Raw genomic sequence first — 25,935 nt, 5'->3', positions numbered from 1 at the left:
GGGGAGGGGGGAGCTGTGGGGTCAGGTGTGAGCCCTCCTGTCCCTGCAGTGCCCTTGGCAGGGCTCAGCTCACCTCTCCTGCAGTGTTCTGGGTGCAATTGGTGCAATTCCTCTGCTCTGTCCCACTCACAGGAGGGGTTCCAGCCCTTTGTGCTGTGCTGGGAGTGAGGAGTAAACCCATGGAGTGAACTGAGACCTCTCCAGCATCCCCTCAGTGCTGTCTCTGCCAGAAATGCCTTCTCTTTCTTCTCTGCCTTCAAAGCCAGCCCCTGTTAGCACACCTGAGCTCCTGCCCAGTGCCTCTGCACAGAGCTGTGTGCTGGGGAATTCCCTCCTTGGAGCTGCAGCTCCAGCACAGTGCAGAGCACTGATCCTGCTCACCCTGCTCTCCCCAGTGTGTCTCACTCCTCCATGTGATCTCCTCTGGTTTTATCTGCCAGCCTCTTGTTTATTCCTTTGTGTACCAGCCTGAAATCCCTCTCACATGCTGGCTCTCACCCTGAAGGTGCTCAGGTGCTGTAATTGAGTCATCTCTGCTCTGTCATGCTCTGAGCAGTGAGGCCTCCAACCAAGGCACTGCAAGCACTTTCCAGTTCTCATTTCTATTCTCTTGGCTGCTTTTTGACATGGCCTGGCTGTGCTGGTGCCATCAACATGGCAATGAATCTGTCCCCTGTTCCCACTGCTGCTGGTTGGGATCTCTGTCCCCTCGTTTCCCCATGCCTGGGGTGACAATCCTGCATTTCTCCTGCCAATCATGAAAACCTGAGCCAGGCAATTGCTGCAGTGACTGTTTGTTGCTTTCCCAAGGACCAGAATGGGGACAGCCACCACGTGGGAGAGCTGAAGATCTCAGGGAAGGAGTTCTTGTCATTGCCTGGGAGAACGAAGAAGCACCAGAGGCCCCAGGGACCAGATGCATCCCCTCTGGAGGCTGGCCAAGTGCAAGTCCAGGTGCCACAGTCGGTAGGAAGATGGTTTTAATCTCCAGTGCTGATCTGGGAGTTTCTCATGTTTGTTTTTAGCTCGTTTCCAGCTTGTTGTGGGGGGTGGAAAACGGATTCTGTAGCTGTGCTCTGTTTGTTGGCAAATCCTTTTTGCCTTTTTGAGCCTCAGTCTCCATCACAAACTGCTCTGTGAGGTGGTGACATTTCTGACCTCCTTTTGGGACAGAGCTGAGCTTGGCAGAGTTTAGGATTGTCAGGATTTGAATTCCAGAAAAACACAGCAGGGTAGGTGCTTGGTGGAGCTTGAATTGCTCAGCTCACGAGGAGTGGGATTGGTGCCTTCAAAAACCTTTCCAGATCTTTGGTGAGTGACCAGAAGTGCTGGTTGCCTTTGCCAAATGTGGGACTGTAGAAGTTCTGCCTCATCTCTGATCACAGTGATGGTCAGTGTGCAGAGAGGTCTCTTGGAATCCATCAGAGATGGTGGAAATCATCACCAGGAGTTTTTCTTTGGGAGCAGCACAGGTGGATTCCTTTCCTCAAGAGGGATTTCCAGGCTGCTGATGCTGTGTGGGGAGCTCTGATCAGTCTGTGGATGGATGGGGAGCTCCCCAGATCCCTTTCTGCTGGTTTTAACCTGGCAGTTCTGCTGCTCTGGGCTCTCCCTTGCTCTTGTGTCGATGTTTGTTGTGGCAAACACAAATCCTGGGGAGCTCTCCTGCAGCTGTGCTGGGTTTGTTCCCAGCCCTGGAAGCAGGGCTCACACCCACAGTGGTGGCACGTTTCTGGGTGGTGGGAGGGGGCTTGGAGGTGTTTGAACTCGGTGAGAAAAACCCCAAATCCTCAGCTTGTTGCCAGGAGAGACGAGATGTAGCAGGAAAGATCAATGATCTCATGGGTGCTTGGAAGTATTTAGGTTTTTGCTTTACACAGAGTCTCTAACACACTATCACAGTTCTGTGATCATGCAGAGATTCCAGATGGAATGAATCCAAGCCAGAAAAGATAGGCCTATTTCTTTTTTTTTTTTTTCCTTGGCATTTAAGAAAAAGCAAAATTAAATATTTTCATGCTGGCTAAGAAAGAGTCAGAGCTGCAGAGCCTGGGATGAAGCCTGGCTGTGCAGTGGGGATGCTTGAAGGTGTTTCTGGCTCTGAGTCCTTTGTTCCTCATCTGTGGATCAGGGGGAGAACATATCTGCTGTACCTGTGTGCATGAGTGTGTGGACACATCCCTTTTTTACCACAGCCATTTCTGATTTTCAGTTCACTGGACACTGAATTTTTACCCCAACTGAGGTGGTTTTTTAAAATTTTTTTTTTTAAGACTTCTCAGAGCTCATTCTTCATTCCCAACTGTGCTTGTGGAAATGGTCTGCTGGGAAAAACATTTCCTGCAGCTCACCGGTGCAAACATGATCATGGAGAGGGAAAACAAAACTCATCTGAGGCAGAGAGGAGACAGCAGCATGGGGGCACACAAGGCAATACAAAGAGAGGAAAAAAACCACTTCTGCCAGAAATAGCCTTGTATTTTTAACTCAGACATTCAGCCAGAGACCAAACAAAAGCCACACTCCATCAAGAGCTGGGAAAAGCATTCCTTGGGAGTGTAGCTGTGGATCCATGGGCTGGGTTTGGATAAAGGGCTCAGTGGGGCTGTGCCAAGCACTGGTGAGCCCTTGGCAGGGCTGGGGAGAGGCCAGAGGGCTCTGTGGTCACTTCAGGGTCACTTGAGGGGAGCTTTGCTGGGCTGGTGCTCCCAGGCTGACTCTGCAGCCCCTCAGAATGTTTGAAGCCAGCGTTGTCCTGTGGGTTGTGCCATCAGCAAAGCAGCCCCGCTGTGTTCTGCTGTCATGGGGGGGTGAAAAGCTGCAGTTCCATCCATGGGAGCAAAACCCACCACAATGGGAGAGGAGATTTACCTGGTGAGGTTGTTCAGACAACTCCTCCAGAATCCTCATTTTGCAAGGAAAAAAAAAAGAAAAAATTCTCTTGAATCCCTAGAGTTGATCTGAGGTGCCACAATCCCTGCAGAGAAAAACCCAGACTGTGAGCAGGGAAAAAACTCCTGCCTGGACTTCCCAGGTGATGTGGTGTGAGCTGTGGATAAACCCAGCCCCTGACCTCCATCCCAAGGGGTTTCTGCAGCTCAGGATGGAGGTGCTGGGGGGTTGTGCCTGACTCAGAGCTCTGGATAAACCCAGCCCCTGACCTCCATCCCAAGGGGTTTCTGCAGCTCAGGATGGAGGTGCTGGGGGGGTTTGTGCCTGACTCAGAGCTCTGCATTCACCCCCATGCCCTGCCTGCTGTTTACCTCCCTGCTCCCCGGGCTGGGATGGGGTAATGCTGCTCCCTGCCTCCCCCGGGGGGTTACAGAGGCGTGATGATGATGGCTGTAAAGTTGTTTGAGCTCTGATGGCAGGAGCCCGTGCTGGTTGTTATTAGCATTGGCGATGATGCTGCTGCTAATTACCGAGCTGCTGGGAAACTCCCCATGGGAGGAGGAGGGGAGGGGAGGCAGGGCAAAGTGGAGTGAGCAGGGGATGGAGAGGAGCCTGTCCCTGCTGGCAGCTCTGTGCAGCCCTGGCAGGAGGGCTGAGGCTGAGGGAAGAGCCGTGGGGATGCTGGCATGGATGGCAGGAGCCCTGGCCCAGGTGCTGAGGAAGGTAGGAGAGGTGGCAGGTGCCCCCTGTGCCCAAGGCTGCTCTGCAGTGTCACTGATGCTCATGCAGGAGGGTCCTGACCCTGCTGGGGCTCCCTGATCCATCCCCCTGAGCTGGGGGAACCTCCCAGGAGCAGCCCTGGCAGGTTTGGGGGTGGCAGGGACAGGGTCCTGCTCACCTGTGAGCCCATGGGGTGCTGTGAGTGCCTGGCTCTTCACACCAAGGGAGGATTGGGTCTGGGAGGATCTGATGAGTGAGAGGTGCTTTTGGTCACGTTTTTGCTCTGTTGCAGCAGAGCCCTGAGCAGAAGTGGCTGCATTAAAGCTCTGTCCCTGTGCCTGCAGCTGTGGGCAGCCAGATCCAAGTCCCTCCAGATCCCTCCCTGGGACTGGTGCAGTGCACACCTTCTGAGTTTCCTCTCTTTTAAAAAGAACTTCAAAGCAGAGGTTTTGGACTACGTGAAACTTGCAGAACATCAAAGGCTTGCTCATGAATTTAACCCCTCTCTCCACTGTGGTGAAGGTCAGAATGCTCCAGCTTGGCTTTGACTTGGTAGCAGATGTGTTTCAGGGGGTTGTTAAAGGTTACTGGAAGGATGGGATTTTCTGACCTTTCAGAAACATCTGAGGCTGTGTCCCTCACTCTCCTCTGTGCAAAAAGGAGGAAGGGGTTGTGTGTTCTGGAAAAGATTTCCTGGGGTCCTGCCCCAATTCTGGGCCTGTGTTTGAGGTGAGAATTCTTTGAGGTTGATGGGACTGAGCATGATGTAGAGTTCAAGGGCTAAAACACTTTATTGTGCCAAGGTCCAACAGCTGGAGCAGAACCCACAGAGCGAGGTAAGGCTCAAATCCAGCCCTGAATGCTCCTGATCCTCTGCATCTCCCCTTCCCAGGGAGTGATTCCTCACTCTCAGACCTGTCCCCACCCTGTCCCCAGCCCAGCCCATTTATAGTCAAGGTGAAGGGGAGCTGTGCTGGATTGCAGTGACAGCTTGCAGGGATGGGTTGTTGATGTACACTGAACGATTTTCAGGCACTCACCAAACATTCCCTGGGACAAATGTTTTTATAAGGCTTTTTTTATGATTACAGTCAGAAACAGCCATAAAAGAAAGGAATTTTTTGTAGGTCATCCATCCCTGTCCCAGAGGCAGGGTGCCAGAGTTCTTCTGATGGTTTTCTGTCTCAGGATTTATTGGGGGATTGTTGGGTTGCAGGGTGCTCGTGGTTGACCCCCTGAGGGTGGCAGGGAGCAGATCTGGAGGATCCTATTTGAATCAGGGGTTCTCCAGGCAGCTCTGGGCTGTCAGTGTCCCCATCCATCCCCTGGGACTTCTCTAGGAGCTGCAGAATGGGCTGGATGGGTGCAGGGATGTGTCAGCCTTGGGGGTTCTGCCCCCACAGCATCATTTCCCTGCTTTCCTTGTCCTGTCTGGGGGGAGATTGATGCTTCCCCAATTCCCTCTGGAGCTGAACCTGGGGTTTGTTGTTCTGTGGTGCCTGTGCACCTTCCCTCTGGTTTAACATCAGGTTGGTCCCTGTTTCATTTCCCTGATGGGGCAGTGCACATCACACCCTCCTCCATCCCACAGCCTCCACGTTTGCTCAGCTGCAGGGCTGTAATTATGCCATTAGTGCTGGTCAGACTTTCTGGTGTAAACGTGCTCTGAGAGGAAGGGAGCAGCCAGAGCCAGGGAGAGAGGAAAGGCAGCTGCTGCTAAATTTAAGACTGTTCCTATGACACCTGGAGGCTGCTGTGGTGCTGTCAGTCCTCTTGGAAGTGAGCAGGTAAACACAGAGCTGTGGTTTGTTCTTGGAGTGCTTTATCTTCCTGTTCAGCTGGTGGGACCTTCCAAAGTGCTCGGGGCAGGGAGGCTGTGCTGGGTCCTGGCTGGAGGCAGGATGTGCAGGAAAACCTGGACAGGTATGGGGAGGCTCTGCAGGGATTTGGGCTCTTGGGAGAAGCAGGCAGGGATGTTTTCCCAGAGTATCTTAAATTGTCTGGCCTGTCTTTCTCTCTTTGTTAAGCTGTAGGGTGTTTATCTCCTGTTCTCTGCCTCAGATGGGCTCTTTGCACAAGGCAGGAGAGGTGGGAGAAAATCTGTGTAAGAAATCTCCCAAATCTGGAGGTGCAGCAGAGCCAAGGCTCTCAGGAGTTCTGCAGAGCCCTGGCAGCAATTCTTCAGTGGGACTTTGGTCATGGGAGGCAGAGAAACAAACGTGGGGATGAAAAACCTCTGCAAAAAGTGGCAGCACAGAGGTGGGGGGAGGCAGCAGCGTTTTCTGCCTTGTGCTGCCTTTGCTGCATTCGTTGCCTCAGAGGCAAATTATCAGTTTCTTCCTTGAATATTAACAGCTGCCAGGTAATGAATTCCCCCTCTCTGTTTTATAATGGCATTAAAATTGGGATTTGCCTTGGTTTTCTCTGTAATTATCCAATGAGCCTGTGTGAGTGAGAGGGAGGCAGAGCTGGCTCTGCTGCAGGCAAGTGTCATGCCTGGGGGATTGAACTTGGGAATGACCCATCCAAGGGGTTGAATTTGGGATTGAATTTGGGAATGACTCTTCCTGAGGGTCAGATCCAAGGGGTTGAATTTGGGAATGACCCATCCAAGGGATTGAACTTGGGAATGACCCATCCAAGGGATTGAACTTGGGAATGACCCATCCAAGGGATTGAACTTGGGAATGACCCTTCCTGAGGGGCAGATCCAAGGGATTGAACTTGGGAATGACCCCTCCTGAGGGTCAGATCCAGGGGGTTGAATTTGGGAATGACCTTTCCTGAGAAGGCAGGACAGTTCCATGTGCTCCCTGGGCCAGGGCTGGTGTTGGCAGGGCAGTGTCTGTAAGGGCTGCAGGGATCAGTGTCCCTGATCTCCCTGTCTCTGGGGTTTTTCTGTTGCTTGCACACCCCCTTGCTGTGTTTTCCCTGGTTTTCCCTCCTCCCAGGCTGAGGTCAGACTGTGGATCAAAGCTGAGCTGTGTGCAGGGGAGATGGGAGGCAGGATTTGTGCAAGCCTGTGCCTGTGCCAGCCCCACACAGGGGAAGAGCCCTGGGCTGTGCCATGGGCAGGGTGTCCAAGCCCTGGGAACTGCAGGGGTGACACCAAGGACACCCAGCTCTCTATGAGAAGCAGGGATTTCATTTTCCATCCTTAACTGGCTGCATGTGGAGCTCAGCCCTGGAGCTAGGAAACTGTAAAAAAAACAACCAAAAAGCCTCACACCAGAGAAATCTGCTCTAGGAAGGAGGTAAAAACTGAGCTGGTTGTCCAAGGTCACCCAGCAGGCTGGTGGTGAAGGGCTGAAGGACAGTGACCAAGCTGGAGGTGACAAACCAAGCCCCCCAAATCCATTCTGCTCCCCTTGACTCACTGTAACTGAGTTAGCAGTTATTGGCACTTTGAAGCCATAATTGAGGTCTGATTTGCTCCTTGCACAACCTTTTCTCCTGGCAAACTGTCAGCCATCAAGTGGGATGAGGCAGTGAAAGAGATGCTGCACTCACCATTTCCTAGAAACTGTCACTTTAAAGAGAACAGCACTGAAAAAAGGGATGAACTGAAGCCAAGCCCAGAGTGATAACCCTCCAAATGTTTGATTTCTCTCAAAATCTGGAACTTCATTCCTTTCTCAGGTCTCTGCCATGCCTGGGGCACTTTGTACCTTCACAGTTTTGGCCTCTGGTGTTTATTAAACTTCACATGGCAGAAGAGCTTTAAAAAATCTCATAGCCCAGGTTCTCTTTGGATGTAAATCAGCCTAACTGGTTAAATCCCAGGAGCTGGGGTGACACCAGATGACAAGAGGGGCTGTGGTGGCTGGGGCTGTGTTTTATTTTTCTTGCACAACCATCCCTGAGCTCCCAGCAGTTCCCTGTGCTGGTCTGCCTGTGCTGGGGCTACACAGAGAATCCTTTCAGTACCAATATCTTGTGTTTCTCTTTATGTAAATTATATTTAAAACCAGGAGATGCATGCTAATACAATGTTTTTTGGGTTTCACTGAAGGCCAGAGCTGTGTGACCTCTGTCTGAGCCTTATCTTTGGTTGTGGCTGTTTTCAGAGCTGGAGGCTCCCCCAGAGGGCACAGACACAGCACAGCCTTGGGGCAGCTTTGGGTTTTGTCTGTTGGAGCCCAGATCACTCCCAGAGAGCAGCTACTGGGGCATCCTGCCCAGAGCCCACCCTGCTGCCTCCACTGGCTCCAGGCAGCTCCATCCCTGGAGTTTGTGCCCAGGGAGGGTTCAGTGACAGGCAGTGACCTCCCCAGGGCACAGGTTGCTCTTAGGTCACTGTCCCATCCTCTCCTCTGGATTTAGGGTGGCTTTGGGGTCTCTCTGAGTGTCCTTAGGGTGCTGAGGAATTAGCAGGAGTAGTTATCCTTAGGAAACTGAGGCTCCCTGGGAGCTGGCTGAGGGTCCTCCCTGGCTGCAGGAGAAGGGTGGGAATCCACAAATCCCAGGAAGGTTTGAGGGCTGTTTCTTGGAGCTCTCCTGATAAAACCTGTCGTGGCAGCAGGAAGGTTCCCCCTGTCCCCAGATGAGTGTGAAGGCAGCTGAGAGGGGACAGAGTTAGAGGTGCAGGCAGCAATTCCCAGCTGGACAGAAGGTGTCCCTGGGCAGCTGGACAGAAGGTGTCCCTGGTTTTGGCACTGGCTGTGTCAGGTTAACGTGGCCTCTGCTCACACCTCACCTCCAGCAGCCACATTTCCCATTAGCAGAGCTATTTTTAAGCCTCCCTAGGCAGTTGACACCAATTAATCTAAAAAGTGCAAATAATGGTTTTTCAGAGCCCCTGGCTCGTCCCCATTCCCTGTGTGGCCCCGGAAGCCCTGGCAGAGCTGAGCCCATGAAATGCTCTGAGTGCAGGGAGGGCTGCAGAGGTCCCCAGGGGAGATGTGCAATCAGAGCAGGGCCCCAAACCATCCCATGGATCCAACTTTTCCATGCTGGATCAGTGCCCCAGGGGAAGCTCCAGCTCCCTGCAGTGCTCACTGGAGAGCAGTCGATGCTGCCCTGTCTGCAGAGCCTGGCTGCAGGAGCTGCCACTCCCCTGGCACCTGCAGGAAAGTCCCAGCAGGATTTTTATTTTTGCCTGTGAATCCCAGTGTTGTCTGGGCACTGTCATGTGGAGCAAACCCCAAGCAGGGTGTAGCTTCATGCTGCCCTTTGCAGCACCCAGAGCAGGCGATGCTTTTGGCTGATAGCAGAAGCTGCTCCTGCCTTCACTCGTGATTTTTTGTCTTGCCTGTTTCAACTCTCCTGAGCAGGTCAGACAGACCAAGGCTGCAGTGGCAAACCCACAGGTACCAGCCCCAGGAGCCCTCCCTGCCCCAGCAGGGCCAGGATTTCGTGTTCTGTGGGGTGCCTTGCACAACAAAGCCTTGATCTCCAACGCGGCCTTCAGGCACTGCTGGTGTGAGTAAATAATAATTAACATCTGGGCGTTTGCTGAGCGAGGGGTGTTTGTGTGCAGGCTGGATGTGTTTGGATGGGTGTGCACAGCTCCACCACCAACTTCCCCCATCCCCAGCACCCCTGAGGAAGGTGCTGCAGCTGCTCAGCTCCTTCTTAAAAACCTCGCTGTGCTCAGAGCAAGTAGGTGTCTAAATCAAAGTCTGATTCAAGAAAGCAGCACAATTTTGGCAATCCAGAGACGAGCAGGCTTTTTTTTTTTGCAAAGCTTTTTCAAAGCAAACTGTCAGGAGGTTCCAAAGTGAGGTGCAGGGGATGGGGGGAGCAGGGCATCTCTGCAGCTGGAGCACTGGGTTGTCTCCATCACCAAAGAGCTCACCTGCTTGGAGTGGGGAGGTGAATGGAGAAAATGCTCCATATATTAACCTTGTGCTAATTAATCAGGAATATGGGTTGCACCCTTTCAAGCAACGGAGTTATTTCAGTTTAGCAAATTAGTGCTGCTCAGCTGAGACTCCACGGCTGAGCAAGGTCCTGGTTCCACCCCTGTCTGAGTGCAGAGTCAATCACTGCAAGGAGCTGCAGCCAAAACCCTGTGTTCTGCTGCTTGGGTGTGTGTTGGTGTGCACAGCCAGGTACCACAGCCCTGGAGAGAGCTACACCCCAAAAACTCACTGCTTGTTGTCATCCACCTCCAGCCTGAGCTGTTCCAAGCACTAGTTCAGGTTCACTCCCAGTTTTGGTGTTTAAGGGATCCCCCAGGTTTTGGATGGGCCAGACTGACCTCTGTAGCCGCTGACCTTCTCCAGAGAGTGGCTGGAGTGAGAATGCTTCGACCTTGTGTCCTTGGTTAGTAAAACAAGCTCCAGGTGCTAAATCCTGGCGTGTTTCTGCTTCAGAGAAACCCAGCATGGTAGAATTTACCTGGCATGGTAAATGCTGTCAAAATCCACGTGGAAAAGTTGCTGATTTAACTGCAGAGGACAGTTTGGATACTCAGAAGAGATACCAGGAGTAATTCCCACTGCTCTCAGCAGCGAGGGCTGGGCTGACCCATGATTTCAGCACAGGTTGTTGCATAGCTGAGAAAAAAGTGTAAATCCCATACTAATGTGATTGTGGCACACAGTGGCCCAATCTGGTCACAGCGACTTCCAGACAGTCAGATCAGCTCTGCAAGCAGCAGAGGTGTCAGTAACACTTGAGGCAGACACCCCCAGGCTCCCTCCAAACGCAATCACAAATGATTTTGTCACCTGCTGCTGAGCCACAGGCCGGTGCTGCAGCCCCGTGTGGCAGCAGGGCACGGTCCCAACAGGTCAGCACTCACTGTATTTCAGAAGGAGGCAGCGTGGGTGAGTTATTTTGATTTTGTTTGGAACAATAAAACCCGAGTTATTTGAAATCTTAACAACAGAACCAGCTTTTAGCACCGGCGTTTATAGGGATGAGTGGGCGAGTTGTTTAAAGGGAGAGAAATCTTTGAAAACAGTCCAAGTGAGGGTGATAATTTCATGCTCCAAGGGAAGCTGTGTGCACGTCCTGGGTCTGGGCAGGGTGTGGATGGGCTGTGCCAGGGCTGGGCACAGCACAGTGCAGGGCACACGTGTGCCCAGGGCACGCTCAGCCCCCTGAGCTCCCAGCCTGGCGTTGTAGGTGGTGTCTCTGCAGATCACAGATGTCTCACTCATTCTCTTCTTTGCTGCATCCTAAACTCAGAAGGAAAATGTCATTTCCTCATGTTGTTCCAAGCGCCGACCTCCTGTGTGTGGGCTCTGCCCCTCTGTTATGACCCTTTTCTGCATTTCCCCCTTTCAGAGCTCTCCAAAGGAGGCTCAGCTCTTCAGATCAGGGGCAGAGCTCCTGTCCTGGTTCATTCCCCTGGGCTCACAGGAGCTGTGCCTGTGCCCTGCCCTCCCTCACCTCTTCTCCTCTTCAGTCAGGGCAGGTACAGAGCCAGGACTCCTGATCTCAGGTCCCACACACTTTCCATCTTTATCTGAAAATTGCTGTTTGACTCCTGGAAATGAATTTACTGGTGTGGAATAGCAGAGGTAGCTCCCCAAAGCTGCATTTTTTGTTCAGGTTAAAGGGATTTCCTACTTTTACAGTGTGAAATGAGAATGAAGGACAAATGTGGACAGAGAGCCGGGAGTGCCAGTGGGGCTCTGCCCCTTTGGAAAAATGTTTTTCTTCCCAATGCCCCGTTTCACTGTCAGTAATTCCCATTTCACAAACGTGAGGCAAGAGCAGCTCTTTGGCTGCTGCGTGGCATTTCCATCTTTCCCTCTTTAAAACCCTGTTGCAATTAGAAATTTCCCTCTGTCGAGCAGCGTTACATTTAAATCAAGAGATGCTTATGGCTGAGCAGCCCCGGCTCTTGCAACAAGACAAAAAAACCACACATATCTAATAATACAAGGAGCAGGAGGACTATCAGGAGCTAAAAATGGTCCTTCAGTATTTCGGTGCTTTAAATCCAAGCGATCAGAGTGTGTCTGTGTGAGCACGGAGCATTTGCTGCCTGTGCCTGCGGAGCCGAGCGTGTTTGCAGATGTAGTTTGGGAGAATCGATCCCGATCTATTTTTAAGGTAAAGTGAGCGTGGCGGGTGGGAGGTGAGGAGGTGGAAGGAAAGCTAAATATTCACGTAGCTGCACTGTGTGTGTTGAAGAGCATCATCTAATAACGGGAGGATCGTGGCAGGGAGGTGAGGCACAGAGGAGCGATCTCCGCATCGTGCCAGGCTCCGGGAGGAGGTGGCAGAGCGGGGCTGTCGCTTTAAACCTCGGCTCGCACCCAGCGGGTCACTGGAGCCGGCGACATCGCTCTGAACAAAAAATAAAACCCTCTGGGCTGGGATTCGGGGCTGGGAGAGCCTCGGGCAGCTGGAGCATCACCCGGCGCTGCTGCCCGCGGGGATGTGAGAGCCGGCAGAGCTGAGGTCAGTGAGGAAACTCGGGGTGGGTTTGTGTTTCCTTCTTTCTCTGAAATGAGAGGCTGAGCAGGAGGAGGAGGATATGGAGATAGCAGAGGATCCGCTCGGGTCGGGATGTGCTGCGGGTGCTCGGGGGTTTGAAGTTTTCAGGTGGCTCCGGTGAGAACTTTTCGTTGCTGGTGTTGCTGCAGCTGCGGCGGCGCTCGGGCTGCTCCGGGTGTGCTGTCCCCAGCAGAGGGGGGGTCCCCGAGCTGGGGGGGACACGGGGTGTTTGTCACAGCCCAGCCCTCGGGGGGAGCGTGGCAGGGCTGCCCAGGATTGGCACAGAAGGGAAGCGCTGTCCTGAGCGAGGAGCGGGCGGGTTTTACAGCTCGGCTGCCTCTGGAGCTGGCCGGGAGTGCGGGCTGGGGACAGGGACAGCGACACTCCGGAGCACGGGGACGGTTCTCCAGGCTTTCACCTCCCGGTAAAACAGGCTGTGCACTTCAGCCAGGGATTTCCTTCCACTCCTCTCCTCCAGCCCCTGCTTGCCTTTCTGCAAACCTCCCCCTCCGTCCTCTCTCCAGGTGAGGTTGGGAAGTTCAGTGCTGATGTTTTTGGGGTTTGAGGTGCAGCCCCCACGGTGAGTTCTCCGGGGAGAGGTGTGGGGTGGTGCAGGGCACTGACAGCTCTGGAGGAGGTGCTCCTGGAGCTGGTGGTCACCAGCAGCACCAGCCCTGCTCCTGCCTGGGGATTTTGAGGTTGGCTGCCTTGGAAAGAGCAGAGGTAAGGAGCGGTGACATGGCTGGGCCACGGGGCACAGGATTGTGGGGATGGAGAACTGCCAGGCCTGGGGCAAGGGCATGGATTTCCAAGGATTGTCCGCAGGGGAGAGCTTGGTCCTGGGGATTGATTGCTGGGTCCTGTCCCAGCTCTGTTACTGCGGGATGTGGTCAGGTCGCTTCATCTCCAGGTTCTGTCTCTGCTGAAGTCAGGGGGAATTGTGGTGGTCACACTGAAATGCTGAGGCAGTGTGCTCTGAGGGGAGAGCTGCTGTGTTACCCCTGAACCCGCCACCCTCCCCGTTCATCCCTGACCTGGGCACTCAGCAGACACCTCCAGGCAGCAGCTCCTGAGCTGGATCTGCTGTACCAGACCCACCAGGGTCCATCCAACCCTGGGTCCCAGCTGGCTGTCCCCTGGGAGGGCTGGACAAAGCTGGAGTGAGCAGCCCTTGAGCCTGACAGCTCCATCCTGCCTTGGATCCGGTCTGTAAGAAGCTGAGCCTGGAGGAGAGGAGGGGAACCAAAGGCAAGTCACTGCCCTGGGGACAGCAGCTGTGAGAGAAGCTGGTCTGACAGAGGGACAAGGTTTGGCCCTCTGGGTGGCTCTTGGGTGTCTGTGGTTTGGTTTGGTTTGGTTTGGTTTGGTTTGGTTTGGTTTGGTGGGCGCAACTCCCTTCGAAGGGGACGTTCCACCCACGTTTGGATAACCATGGAATCACTGAGGGATGTGCCATGACTTGGCCAGCTCAGAAATTCCTGCTGTGGTGCTTGGGGAGCTCTGGGGCGCTGTCCCAGAGCTTTGGTGGGGCTCAGCAGCGCTGTGGGAAGAGCTGCATCCCGAGCTGCTGTGGGGGCAGCAGGAAGCTGTGGGAGAAGCCACCACCAGAGCGTTGGGGTGAGGAGATCTCTGGCAGCAGATGTTGGCGTGGTGGGGGCACAGCTGGGGCTGGCTGGGGGTCTGGGTTGCTCAGGTGCCACAGAGAGATTGGGACAGGCTGCTGATGGCAGGATGGAGCTTGGCAGTGGTAATGTGTCCCAGAAAGGTTCTCTGCAGAGTCCTGGTGGGTCCGAGCTGGGAGCCCTGCAGGGCGTTTGTGGGCTGTGGCTTCAGGTGGTGGGAGCTGGGAGCTGGTTTGGTTCTTGCAATGAGGCTTTCTGCTTTGTTTAATGGTTTTTCTCAATCCCAGTGAAGATGGCCAGGGGGGTGAGGCACGGGAGTCAGTTCTGACTTTGTTTTGCCTCGCCTGCACATCTGGAGTGGTCAGACTGAGGGATTTCCACAGGAGATGCTGCTCCGTGTCCTGCAGCTCTGGGGCAGAGCTGGGCAACCCAGGACCTTCTCAGCCCAAAACTGTGACAGGTTTTATTCAGCGTGAGAGAGGAAAACGGGTGGATTTGTGCTTCTCCAAGAGATGTAATGACCTGGCTTGGGGCTCCTGAGGAGCTGGTGGTCCCAGCCTGCAGGGACAGGGGACAGAGCAGGCGCCTGTCGCTCCCTGCAGCTGTTTTTTGCTGCCTTTCCAACACCTCGGCTGTGGTTTTACACATCCTGAATCCACCCAGGCAGGTTAAACAGCCTGTTCCTTCACCAGCAAGGGAATGTGTGCAAAAACCTGGATGCCTTCCAGTGTGAGGAGAGGGAGTTCTGCTCCTGCCCCTCTCAGAAAATGAGAACAAAGCTCTGACCCCCATGAGTGGGACCTTCACCTGCTTGGCGTGGTGCCATCCCTGTCCTGCCCAAGGTCAGGGAGCAGGAGCTCCACACTTGTCCTTGTCCCTGTGTGGGCAGAGGTGGGAGTGTCTCTGTGCTTGTTTGTTTGCAGCCAAATCTGCCCCAGGGCGATCTCTGCAGTGCCAGCAGCCCCAGGGTCCCTCTGCCCTGGGCAGATGGGGTTGGTTTTACTCTTTGTGACAGCCTGGCTGCCACAGGAAGGGGACAGTTGGCAGAATTTGGGCAGTTGCAGTGCTGGAGGCAGAGGATGAGGCCACACAGGGACACCAGGCATGAGGTGAGAAGCGGTTTTGGGGCTGGAGAGCCGAGCAGGTGCCCAGGAGCCATCGGGGGATGTGTCTGTGTGTCTGTGCCGGGGCAGGGCTGGTGCTCAGCCCCAGGAGGGGATGCCCTGGCTCTCGGGAAGGCTCCTGACCCTGGCTGTGCCAAGCCCCGGGCTCGGGAGCAGATGGAGAGCCCCAGGGTGTGATCACACCTCCATCTGCCCTCGCAGCTCCAGCCTCGGGGCTGGGAGCAGCCTGGCAGGGACAGAGCACTCTGTGCCTTGTCATATTTGGGCATTTTAATTAGAGAGGCTCAGACCTGGGGCAGGTTTGGCTGGAGGGAGCCTGGTGCCCGCAGTGCTGCCCTGGGGCCATCCTGGGTGGCACAGCCCTGTCAGAGCTGACATGGCCCATGGGCACTGACCCTGGGAGATACCCAGGCACACAACCAGCCCTGTCCCACACCTCCATGCTCTGGCTGCTCTTCCTGCTGATTCAGAGCATCCTTTTCTCTGCCAGGTGCATTGGGAGCAGGATCCTGGCACCCCAAACTCTGCAGGATGTGCCGTGGGGGGATCTGGCCTCTGTGGAGGGACCAGGCTGCTCCTGCAAGCTGGAACTGCTCCCAGGATCCAGGACTGCTCTGATTTTACTCCATGCAGTCGTGGAACAGCGGGAGGGAGGCTTGGTGTGAATGAACTGGTTTCCTCTAGCCTGAAATTTGGGTCACACAACCCAACATAGCAGAGCTGTGAGAGATGTAGTTCACTCTCAGTTCAAGCCCGAGCCAGCTTTGATTTCCGAGGTGCAGCTGCTGGTGGTTCAGAGGATCCATTGGAGCTGTGGCTCAATTAGTGGATCAGCACGTGGCAGGCAGGAGGTGAGAGGGGTTTTTCCCCTCCCTGATCAGCTCCCACATTGCCAATGTTCCTCTCTGGCCCGCTGCTAATTTTGACGCTGCCCTAAATAGAAGCTGAGTGCATCTCATCTGCTTTGCTTAGCATACAGGAAAATTGTTTTCCTTCATTTACCCAATCCAACTTGTGGCTTTAACCCTGTCAGCACAAGTTTCTCCCCAGTGCAGAGCTCCCATGAAGGGCTTTGCCTGTCCCTGCCATGGGAAGAGCTCAGGTGGGAGCAGCACAGTGTGTGGTGGGACTGGGAGGGCTCCCAGGCTGCCCAGAGTGGCCACCAGCAGAGCTGGGAGAGGGACTTTGCTTCATCAGCAGCCAAGGGAATCCCTTGCTCTGCTGTAAAGTCTGGCTGTGCCCTCTCCATCTCTCTGGTGGAATGTGCAGCCCCTCAGGAGGGACCCAGTGCCCCTTCCCAGCCTGGTCTGTGCTAGGAAATAGCTCAGACAGACCCAGTTCTAAAAGGTTTGGGTTGCTTTCTGTTGTGTTTTTTTTTTCCCAGCAACTGGTGGGACGAGCTCAGTGTGTATGGAATATCCCCAAGCCTGGCAGATGCCACTCTTATCACTGGCTAATTTTATCTCCTTTTCCAAGTGACTCCTTGGAAGGATCTGTTGCTCCTGCTGCTCTGTCTGCTCCAGATCAGGACACACAGCTCTTTCCCTGCTGGAAGTGGCTTGGAGAGGCTGCCTCCAACATGAGCCTCCTGCAGCACAATGTAAATATATCCCTGTCCAGTGCAAGGTGCTCATTTGGGGCTCTTGTGCAAAGAACTGTTGTCCTGAAAAACTGTAATTTTGTGGCATTTTCAGCTGAGTGACTGCTACAAGTGCTGTGCTGAGGAGATGGGCAGTGAGGGGAAGTGTTGGGGTGTGAGGGGCAGGTTGGATTTAGCTGGTGGAAAAAGCAAACCCTGAGCACAGGGCAGCACTTCAGCCAGGGTGACTGCACAGTTCCCCTCACCCTGCTCTGAGCCCAGCCCTTTCCAGCCCAGCAGCTCCCCTGGGAGCAGTGCCAGGTGAATGCTGTCTCCTTTCCCCTCTTTCCCATTCAGCCTCCAGTTTCCTGCAGTGACAGGCTCAGGTTTGGGCTGTGGCAGCGCAGCCTCTGGGATCAGAGGGACCAAGGCTCCAGACTGTGGAGCCTGAACAGACCAGGACAGGGCACAGCTATTCCCGAGGCTGCACCGCACACAGCGATTGGAATCAGAGACTCGTTCGGGGCGTTGTGACTCTGACTCTCCTCTCTCTCTCTTTGCAGAAAATCAACCGGACCCCTTCGGACGAGGAATGCTTCTTTGACCTGTTGAGCAAGTTCCAGAGTAACCGGATGGATGACCAGCGGTGCCCGCTGGAGGAGTGCCCAGCCGAGGCTGCGGAGGCAGCGGCCACGCGGGTCCCTGCCCTGGCAGAGCGGATATGTGAGCACTGCTGCCTTCCCAAATCCCTGAATCCCTGCTCCTGTGGGAGTGACGCTGCTCCTGCTCCAGCTGTTGTGGTTTGCCGTGCATCCCGTGATGTTTTTTTTTTTTCTCTGAACTTGAGCAGCTCCTTGGCAATTATTTAAGGAAGGAGAAAATATTCTTATGTAAATGGTTGGAGAATGCGAGCTAAGGTTTGGGGAGTAAATTAGTGAGAGAAATGTAAAGTGCGCTTGGGTTTTTTTTGGTGTCTTGGATTATGAACAGGGAGGTTGGCACAAGGACTTGTGCCACTTCCAGTAATCTCCAGGAGGAAGATGATGATGGTCATTGCTGAGGGAGCTTTGTGAGAACCTGAGGTCTGGGACAGGTCAGGCTTTCTCAGTAAGTTAAAATATTGCCAGTTTTTGTAACTGCGTTGCCACGGAGGAAAAACTTCTGGATTTTGTACTGTTCTTGGATGTGGTGGTGATAGGTGCTGTGTGAGGACAGAGGAGCCAGAAGGATGGATAAACAGTGGGAAGCTGCTCAGCCCTAGGAAGGACAGGGATAAATTGAGGAAGGCGCCTGACAAATAGGGCAGGAAAGGCAGGGCTGTGTTTGCACTTGGGTTTCGTGGCTTTTTCAGTTGTTTAACCCAAGCTGGGGACAAGCTCTAAAATGCACGGATCACCCTCACAAGCTTAATCACCAGCACAAAGGGCTTAAACCTGATATTTATTTAGTTATTATATTTAGTTATTTAACCTGATGGATTTGTTCAGCATCAGTTTCCAAATGAATACGAAGTGCAAACAGGAGAGGAGACCCCTGACACTGCTCAAGGAGGGCAGAGCAGGCTGTGGCAGGAAGGCAGGTTGGCTGTGAGGTGAGAGGGTTTTTATTGTCTAAAAATAAGGTGGAAATGAGCATTGCTTTGTCAAGAGATGCATTTCTGCCACACGAGTGCATTTGGCTGTAACAGCTGTGTAATTTAGGAGATGGGGTTGAAAATGCAGAGCTTTATAAAGAATGCACGAGCAGCCCCACATTCTGTTCGGCTCATTTGGGCTCTGAGCCTTTTGGACGTGTTATTTTTGAGGATTTTTTGTGAGCTGAATTGGAGGAAACTCATCCCTGCGTCAGCACTGAGATTTTGTGTTTCTGCAGCTCCATGAGCTCGGGCTCTAAGGACATGTGTTGGGCTCGGAGCAGGCTCTGCTCCAGTGCTTTGTGCTCAGGGAAGGTAACTCCACTTGGGCTGGATTTCTCACTTTTCGTTTGCTGGTTCATGTCCAAGTGCAGTGTCTGTTGTTTGGGAGCTTTTCCCTACCCAGCAGCTGCAGGAGCCAGCAGGGTCATTCCAGGGAGCGCTGCCCAGAGGGGTTTGCAAAGGGTCAGTGGTGGATAGATGACATGAACTGGTTCTGGACTGGGACCCCAGCACCAGCACAGCCCAGGCTCTGCTCTGTGGGATGAGAAGCAGAGCCCAGGATATTTGCTGGTGCTGATGCAGGTCCTGCAGCCCGTGACAGCCAGACTCACCCAGGCAGTGCAAACAGCCCAGATTTTTGGGGGGCTTGGAAAAGTTCTGCCAGGTGAGAGGCTCAGCCAATCCTGAGCTTTGCTGATGGCCTGTCTGCAATTATTCGCAGCTTTTGGGACTGTGTGGGTGCCTGTCACAGCCACAGGGGCCACCAGGAGCTCTGTGCTCAGCTCTGCCTGTGCCTCTCAGTCCAGGAGGAAACCAGAGTGGAAGCAGCAGGGATGGCACACAGCAGAGATGGCACACAGGCAGTGCTTCAGCCCAGGCCACTGGGTCTCCTGGGCTGAGGTGGCACCTTTGGTGGCACCTTTGGTAGCCTCCAGGAGCTGGCCAAGCACAGGCAGAGACGCAGCTGTGCAAGGTGGGTGTGTGAGGCTCTGCTTTGTCACGGCACCTGATTCCCCACTGCTGCCTGCTGGCTTTGTGTGGGTTGGAGAGGAGTTTGGGAGGGGGATTTGGGCTCTGCAGTGACCCTGCTGTGTGCTCCTCCCCACAGCACAGTCCACCCTGATGACATCTCCACAGACAGAGGAGTTCTTCGACCTCATTGCCAGCTCCCAGAGCAGGCGCCTGGATGACCAGCGTGCCAACGTGGGCAACCTGCCCGGCCTGCGGATAACCCACAACAACCTGGGCCACCTGCGCATGGAGGGGGACGCCCAGGAGCCCGGGGACGAGTTCTTCAACATGCTCATGAAGTGTCAGGTACGGGCACAGGGCTGGGGGAGCTCTGCCACCTCTGCTCCAGCCCCTTCCTCCAGGCAGGGCTGTGCTGGTGCTAACACCTCTCTCTCTCTCCCCTGCAGTCCTCCAGGATCGAGGACCAGCGCTGTGCCCCCCCTGACTCCATCCCCCGTGGCCCCACCATGCCTGATGAAGATTTCTTCAGCCTCATCCAGCGTGTCCAGGCCAAGCGCATGGACGAGCAGCGTGTGGATTTGGCCTCACTCCATGAGGCGGCTGAGGAGGAGCAGCAGAGGCCTAGTTCCAGCTAAGAATTGGGCTTTGCTCTGGGGGGGTTGTTTCAGCTTTATTTTGTTTTTTAAAGGAAAAACAGAGTAGGTGGTTTCAAGCCCGAGTGCTCCTGTGCTCCCACTCTTGTCCCAGGAGCTGCACCTCCTTCGTGTTCCTATGGCAGAGCCCAACGGATGGGGGACAGTTTTTAAATAAGGGGTTTTTTTTAGGACACTTGGCCCCTCTAACACTGGCCACAGCACCTGGAAGACTTTAGCAGCCCCTTGCTGATCACCTAAAACCCCAGGAACTTGGAGCCCACAGGGGGTAGTTAACTCCAGCCTCGATGTCTTTTATTTCCACAACACTTTTATTTAAACAGGGAAAGGGAAGAACACCTTTTCCATTTTGAAGTCCTTCTGTCTTCCTGACACAAATAGCTCTGGATCCTTCTCTGGAACATCTTGTTCAGCTTTGTTCCTTCTGCAGGAGAAAAAGAGCCCAAGTCCTTTAAACCTTACTCCACCCCAGCTGTATCCTGGTCCCACACACCTGAGTGTATTTTAGGTTTGCTGAGGACTCTCTGGAGAGCCCTGGACATTCTCTGCTTCCAGCTGCAGCCCTGCAGGACCTCCTGAGCAGGGGCAAAGCCTCTCTCACCCTGAGCTTTAGTGGGATTTGTTACCTCTGGAGCCCACTGCTGTTCCTGGGCAGGGGGAAGGAGGAAAGAGGTCTCTGCCCAAGCCCACGGCAAACAGGGACAGCTCCTGCTGCCACTGAGCCAATGTGAGGGTGTCCAAGACAGAACCTGTGTGTGACAGGGCCCTGCTTCTACAGCCAGCAAAGCTTTCTGCCCATGGCTCAGCCCTCCTTCCTTCTGTGTCCAACAGCAGCTCAAGCCAATGGCCCTTCCCTCTTCTTGTTTCTCCCCAAACCAGCAGTGAGCTGCTCCCAGTGAGGCACTCTGGTTCTGTGCACCTGTCTCCAGCCTCAGGAGAGCCTCAGCCTGTGGGGCTGGCTGGGAACTCACATTTTCTGTCATTCCTTCCCCTTTTGGCCCAGCTGGAAAAGCTGGAGGAGGGGAGCAGGGACCTGTATTTTTCCTTTGCTTGAGCAGACACTATGCTGGACTTCAGACACTCCAGCGCTGAGTTGTGCCGAAGCAGCGCCGTTCCTGCAGAGAATAAATCAGCACTTCCCCTTCCAAATGTGTTCCATGGAAACATTCCCAACCAGCAGGGAGATATTTTTAGACCAGTGATGCTGCTCATGGGGCATTTCCCCTGCCTGCACTGACCATGTGGAGTGGTAGCTGCAGTTTACCTGGGAGCACTCACCTGCTGCTTGGCCAAGGCTCCCTCCTGGGGCTGGGCACAGCTCTGGAGAGGGGGGAGGAGAGGAGCTGCCCATCCCCAACCTACCAGCCAAGCTGGGATTTGTAAAAGAGGAAAACAGTGATGATGATGATGACCTGACCAGCTGCAGGCTGCAGCTTTTAGCCAGGTGGTGAACTGGAACCTGACCATTAAGCTTTCAGAGGTATTATTGAGGTATTATTTGCCATATACTTGAATGTATGAGCTTATTTATTTTTTACATGTGCATTTGCTAATGTCATTTTAATGGGGAATTTCCGACCCACAGGTACTTGTTTTTTTCTAAAAAATAATCTGCCAAATGGATTAATATATTAGAAATGAATACAGCTCAAGGGGAAGGGGTGGGGGGAATTGTGCTTAATAAATATTTGCGTCTAAGCTTCAGTGCAAATACTCATTTCCATTATTTCCTGGCTGACAGCAGGGCTAATCCTGGCCCTTGGGAACAGGGATGGGGGTGAATGGGGGTCTCTGTAACAGACACCACCTCCACATCACTTTACTCTATGAGCACATGGGTCTCTTTGCAGCCACCACTATCCCAGCTCTGCCTGCCTGCCAGCGTGGATGTGGCTGTGGAGGGAAGGCACAAAGCCTTGAGAATTCCCTGCCCAGAAGTTTCCAGGACGACAGGGCAGACAGAGCAGCACTGCATGGCTGAGAAAAGGCCACTGGAAAAGGCTGAGGAGAGGCTGAGCTGTTCCTTTCAGGCTCTGCCTGGTCTCGGTGCCACCCCGGCGCCTGGCCCAAAGCTGGGCTGTTCCCCAGAGCCGGGGGACAAGGGCAGGGAGTGCTGGGCACAGCCCTGGCACCAGCCCTTGGATGAGACACAAAGCAGCAGCACCAGCTCATTCCAGCACAGCAGGCAGGAGCAGGGTGTTGGACTGGGCTGGAAGGCAGCCTGGGAGCAGCAGTTTGGATCCTGAGCCCTGGGAGGATAAAGCCAAGTCACAGCTGAGCTTCCCATGCCTGGCTCATTTCTGGTGGGCACTGCTAGTCCTGATCTAACATTAATAAAGAGGCACCAGCTTGTTCTCATCAGGTGCTCTCACACCTCTGGGTGCCTGGGAACAGCAGCTCTGTGTGTGACCTGGGGACAGAACCATGCACTCAGGGTGTGCAGAGGCTCAGAGTGCCAGGAGCAGGTGATTGATGGTGTCTCAGCTCCTGGCTCTCCATCCTGTGAGCCCCCGGGAGCAGGATGCTCTGGCCACCTCTGAATGTCCAGATGCTGTGCTGCATCCTCCTCTCGTTGCCAGGTCGGGAAGAGCTCTCTGATGCTGACATCCTCTGGAGAGCCGCGGCATTGCCGGCCCGGGAAGTGCTGCAGCTGTGGAGTGAGAGTTACTGGGCAGGTTCTCTTCAGGAGGAACCCTAAAAATCCAGCACAAACACGAGATCCTGCCCTCTCCTACCCAGCTGTACACAGCACCCAGAGGCACTCACAAGACAGGGGTGTCAGGCCTGGAGAAAAGCTGTTTCTCCTCACTCCCTGCCTTTGGCTAAAGCAAGCCCCTGTGCTTACCTGTGTCCCCTTTCCATAACAAACCTACTGCCCCATGACAAAACATTTTTCAGCTTCAAAAAGGAGGAAAAAAATCGATTTTTAACCTGCAATCTTCTAGCAGCAGATCTTTTTGTCCAATGTGCAAATTCCTTCCCCTGATGTTGGCCTGAACAGAGCAGCAGCAGGAACTGCCACTCTCCATGCTCAGAGCTGCAGAGGCACAGGGACCTGTCTCTGTCCTGCCCCAAAGAGCACCTGGGGACAGAGGGCACTGGGACAAGGAAACACTAAAATCTAGGAACAGCCAACATCGATTTTACTACATTTTGCTACATTTTTACTATAACACAAATACAGCAAAAAATTGGCAGCATCTTCCTGTAGCTGGGACCCAGTAACAGGTAAGAAAGGTGAGAAAAACAGTACAAAAAGCCAGATTGTAAATGAGTTGTTTCCAAGGCAACACGGATCCTGCAACAGCTGCTCTGTTCCACCCCATCAAAGGCATCAGCACCATGGAAGCAGAATGCTGATTTTCAGATTAAAGGTAATAAAACAAACACTTTTCCAGCAGTGCTAATAGGTGCCAGCAGCCCAGCTCAGGGGGAGCACAGAGCAGTGCTCTGAGATGCAAGATCCTGTTTGTCAGTCCTGGGTCACCCCCAGCTGGGGGTTTCAGGGAGAGCTGCATCTAATCTGAGCACACATGAGTTGGCTGATGAAGTTCCTGCCCCTGTTTCATCACTCTGCACTGACACACCCACAGGAACATGACAACTTCCCTGGTGCTCTGACCCAACACTTACAGTGCAATGCAAATGAAATTGTTATGAAAACTCCAGATGAAGAAATGCCTGCAATGCCCTCACTGAATCCTTGGCTGATGAAGCACCACAAGCACCTGGACATGCCTGGCTGAGAGAACTGGGTTTGTTCAGCCCAAGGCACAAAAGCTGGAAAGGTTTTGCTGCTTTCTGCGGCCCAGTGATGATGGGGATCCACAGAGATTGTGGGACCTCCACCCTTAGAGATACTCACAAGATCCTGAAGAAGGAGATCCTCCAGCAGGCTCTTCCAATCTTTGATTGCAAGCTCAAAACTTTAAGAAAGCAGCTATTGCACTGTGCAGAGAGAGCACAACATGATCACCTCAGTGCCTGATCCACCACCACCCGAGAGCTGCGTGCTGACAAACTCCTACATCTGTCATTTATTACTTTTTAAATTTCTAACTAATCTTAACATACTGCAGGAACACTAATAAGCCCCTCAAAATCTGCCAAGACAACTTTACAGGTCCTCTACTTCTCTCCACCTTGCTCCACAACTATTAATTTTGCCTTCACACCCACACTCCCCTTCACCAACAAGGAGTTGTAAAACCCCCATGCTAGAGCTCACCTGGGATCAAAATACAAAACTTTCAGCCCTGACATAAGGGGCAGAGAAAAGTCTGGAAGATGTCAAAAGAACAGATAAAAGCACCATTTGACTGCATTAAGAGCAGGTGAGCTGACCCTCCTGCAGGGTAATTTTGGCTTTAGAATTTTGGGACCCACCTCCTCAGGTATCAGCTGCCCCCTCTCTTCAGTTGCCTGAGCATCCCTAAAACCTCCAGCTCTAGGTCAAACACACATGGACAAAGAATTTGTGGCTGCCTTCTCAGCAGGGAACAAAGCCAGGCACAGGACATTGAAAATTGCCTGAAAGTCAGCAAAACGAGTACCAGGAGAAATACCAACATCATTTCTAAACACATCAACTTGACCAAAGGCAAAACTACACCAGGCAAAGACACACAACAGAGAAAACCCAACACCCGAGTTTATTTTAAAAACACAGTTGAAGTCAGGGAATGAAGGTGAAGAGTCTCTTGTCACAAGCAGAATGACCCAAATCCCACGTGGCAGGTGTGTCCCAGAGGCCACAATCCATCTGTCAGGTGTGTCCCAGAGGCCACAATCCCTCGTGTCAGGTGTGTCCCAGAGGCCACAATCCCTCGTGTCAGGTCTGTCCCTTGCTGCCAGGATCTGGGGAGGTTTCCCCACCGTCCCCCTCTGCCAGCTGAGCTTGGGGCTCGGGCTCTGCCGAGCTTTCCAGCAGCAGTTCCAGGGCTTCCTCGCCAGTCACACGTCTCACCTTCTCCCCTTTGGCTGCCAGGATCTCCTCGATGTTCCTGGATAGTGATTTGAGAACCAACAGTGACACCACAGCAACTCTGCCCTGAGGGCTGACACTACACAGGCACATCACCATGAAAACCAAAATTAACCACAGAAAACCACACAAACCTTCTGGGACTACTTTCATCCACTAGGATCAATAATTTAGCAATTACAGCTAAAGAGAAGCTTTTAAAGGTATCTCAGGATGTTAGAAATCACTGGAATTCCACAGTAGAAACATCCAAGGAAACCCAGCAGTGAAGTGAAGAAGCCTGAGGGGAGCAGCAAATCACCTGCTGGCATCACTAAGGATCCCAGTGCATCCCACAGCTCCTGCTGCAGCTTCACACCAATTTATTTGGATGTTAAACAGCAACAAATTGCAGTGACTGAAAACGGAGTCTGTGTGCTGTAATGAACTGGATGAAACTTTTACTGTGAGCCACATTTTTTAAAAATCACTGGAAAAAAAGGTACCAGCTCAGGAAGCTGCTCACTCACCTCTTTCCCTGCAGGTCGGAGAACCAGCCCAGGTTATCGGCGATGACGTGGTGGTTCCCGCAGCCGGGACATGTCACGATCACCACCCCTCGGTGGTAGGCGGCCTTAGAGATGGATTTGGCCGAGCGCGTCTGGCACACCTGAAAAACAAAGCGGATTTTACGAGCACGGTAACTGCAGCTCTTGGGACTTTTAAGACAAAATTACTCTTGCCATTAAAAGCATCTTCTCTCTATCGCCTCTGACTATCTCAAGTCGGCTCCATCATGTTACGATGTCGTGAGTTCAGAAAAGGTAAAACAAAGGTTTTACTGCTTTGTAACGAGAATCCACAGAGGCTGTGGGATATTCACCCTCAGAGATACTCACAAGACCCCGAACATCCTCCTCCAACACAGAGCTTGGACTTGAACCCTCCAGAGGGCTCTTCCACTCTGAATTACTCTTTTCAAGTTTAAAAGTAATAAAACAGCTACACCAGAAGCCCCCCGGCCGCGCCAGCAAAGGTGCCCTCAGAGCCCCCTGCCCACCTTGCAGGTGTACACCAGCTGATAACGCGTGGCCGGCGGCGGTGCCGGGGCGGTGCAGAGCGGGCGGGCCGGGCCCCGGAGCTGTCCCTGGATGGCGCAGAGCGGGCGGGCAGGAGCGCGGAGAAGCCGCGGGGCGGTGCGGGCCGGGGCCTTGAGGGCGGGCGGGGGGCGGCGGGGCCGCCATGGCGGCGGCTCCCGGAGCAGCGCCCTCAGCATCGCACGGCGCATGCGCGCGGGGCGGGCCCCTGAGGCGGCGGCGGCCATGTTGGGCGCGGGCGGCGGCCATGACGGTGGCGGGCACTGCCCTTCATTAACCT

At 53.7% G+C, this 25,935-nt stretch overlaps 2 protein-coding genes across 10 annotated transcripts in view; one reads left to right on the top strand and one right to left on the bottom strand.

Annotated features, from left to right (window-relative positions):
- GPSM1 (G protein signaling modulator 1) overlaps window positions 1–21,299 on the top strand; it is a 61,011-nt gene extending 39,712 nt beyond the window's left edge. For 2 of the 9 annotated variants that reach the window (XM_033077710.2, XM_033077712.2), the window contains exons 11-14: window positions 811–966; window positions 16,898–17,057; window positions 19,079–19,287; window positions 19,389–21,299. In XM_033077710.2, the coding sequence (XP_032933601.1) occupies window positions 811–966; window positions 16,898–17,057; window positions 19,079–19,287; window positions 19,389–19,577 (714 nt within the window). In that variant the 3' untranslated portion in view covers window positions 19,578–21,299. The other 7 variants (XM_033077711.2, XM_033077719.2, XM_033077714.2 and 4 more) reach the window with 7 other exon arrangements.
- A 2,929-nt stretch (window positions 21,300–24,228) lies between these two features.
- DNLZ (DNL-type zinc finger) lies at window positions 24,229–25,904 on the bottom strand. The gene is given in 4 exon segments (XM_033077139.1): window positions 24,229–24,598; window positions 25,089–25,228; window positions 25,619–25,861; window positions 25,863–25,904. Coding segments are annotated over 4 exon segments (597 nt in total). The 3' UTR covers window positions 24,229–24,426.
- Between the last annotated feature and the right edge of the window lie 31 nt (window positions 25,905–25,935).

This window comes from Catharus ustulatus, chromosome 21 (genome assembly GCF_009819885.2).
Source record: "Catharus ustulatus isolate bCatUst1 chromosome 21, bCatUst1.pri.v2, whole genome shotgun sequence".
Lineage (NCBI taxonomy): Eukaryota > Metazoa > Chordata > Aves > Passeriformes > Turdidae > Catharus > Catharus ustulatus.
The sequence above is the reverse complement of the archived record's forward strand: the minus strand, read 5'-3'. Positions and strand labels throughout refer to the sequence as shown.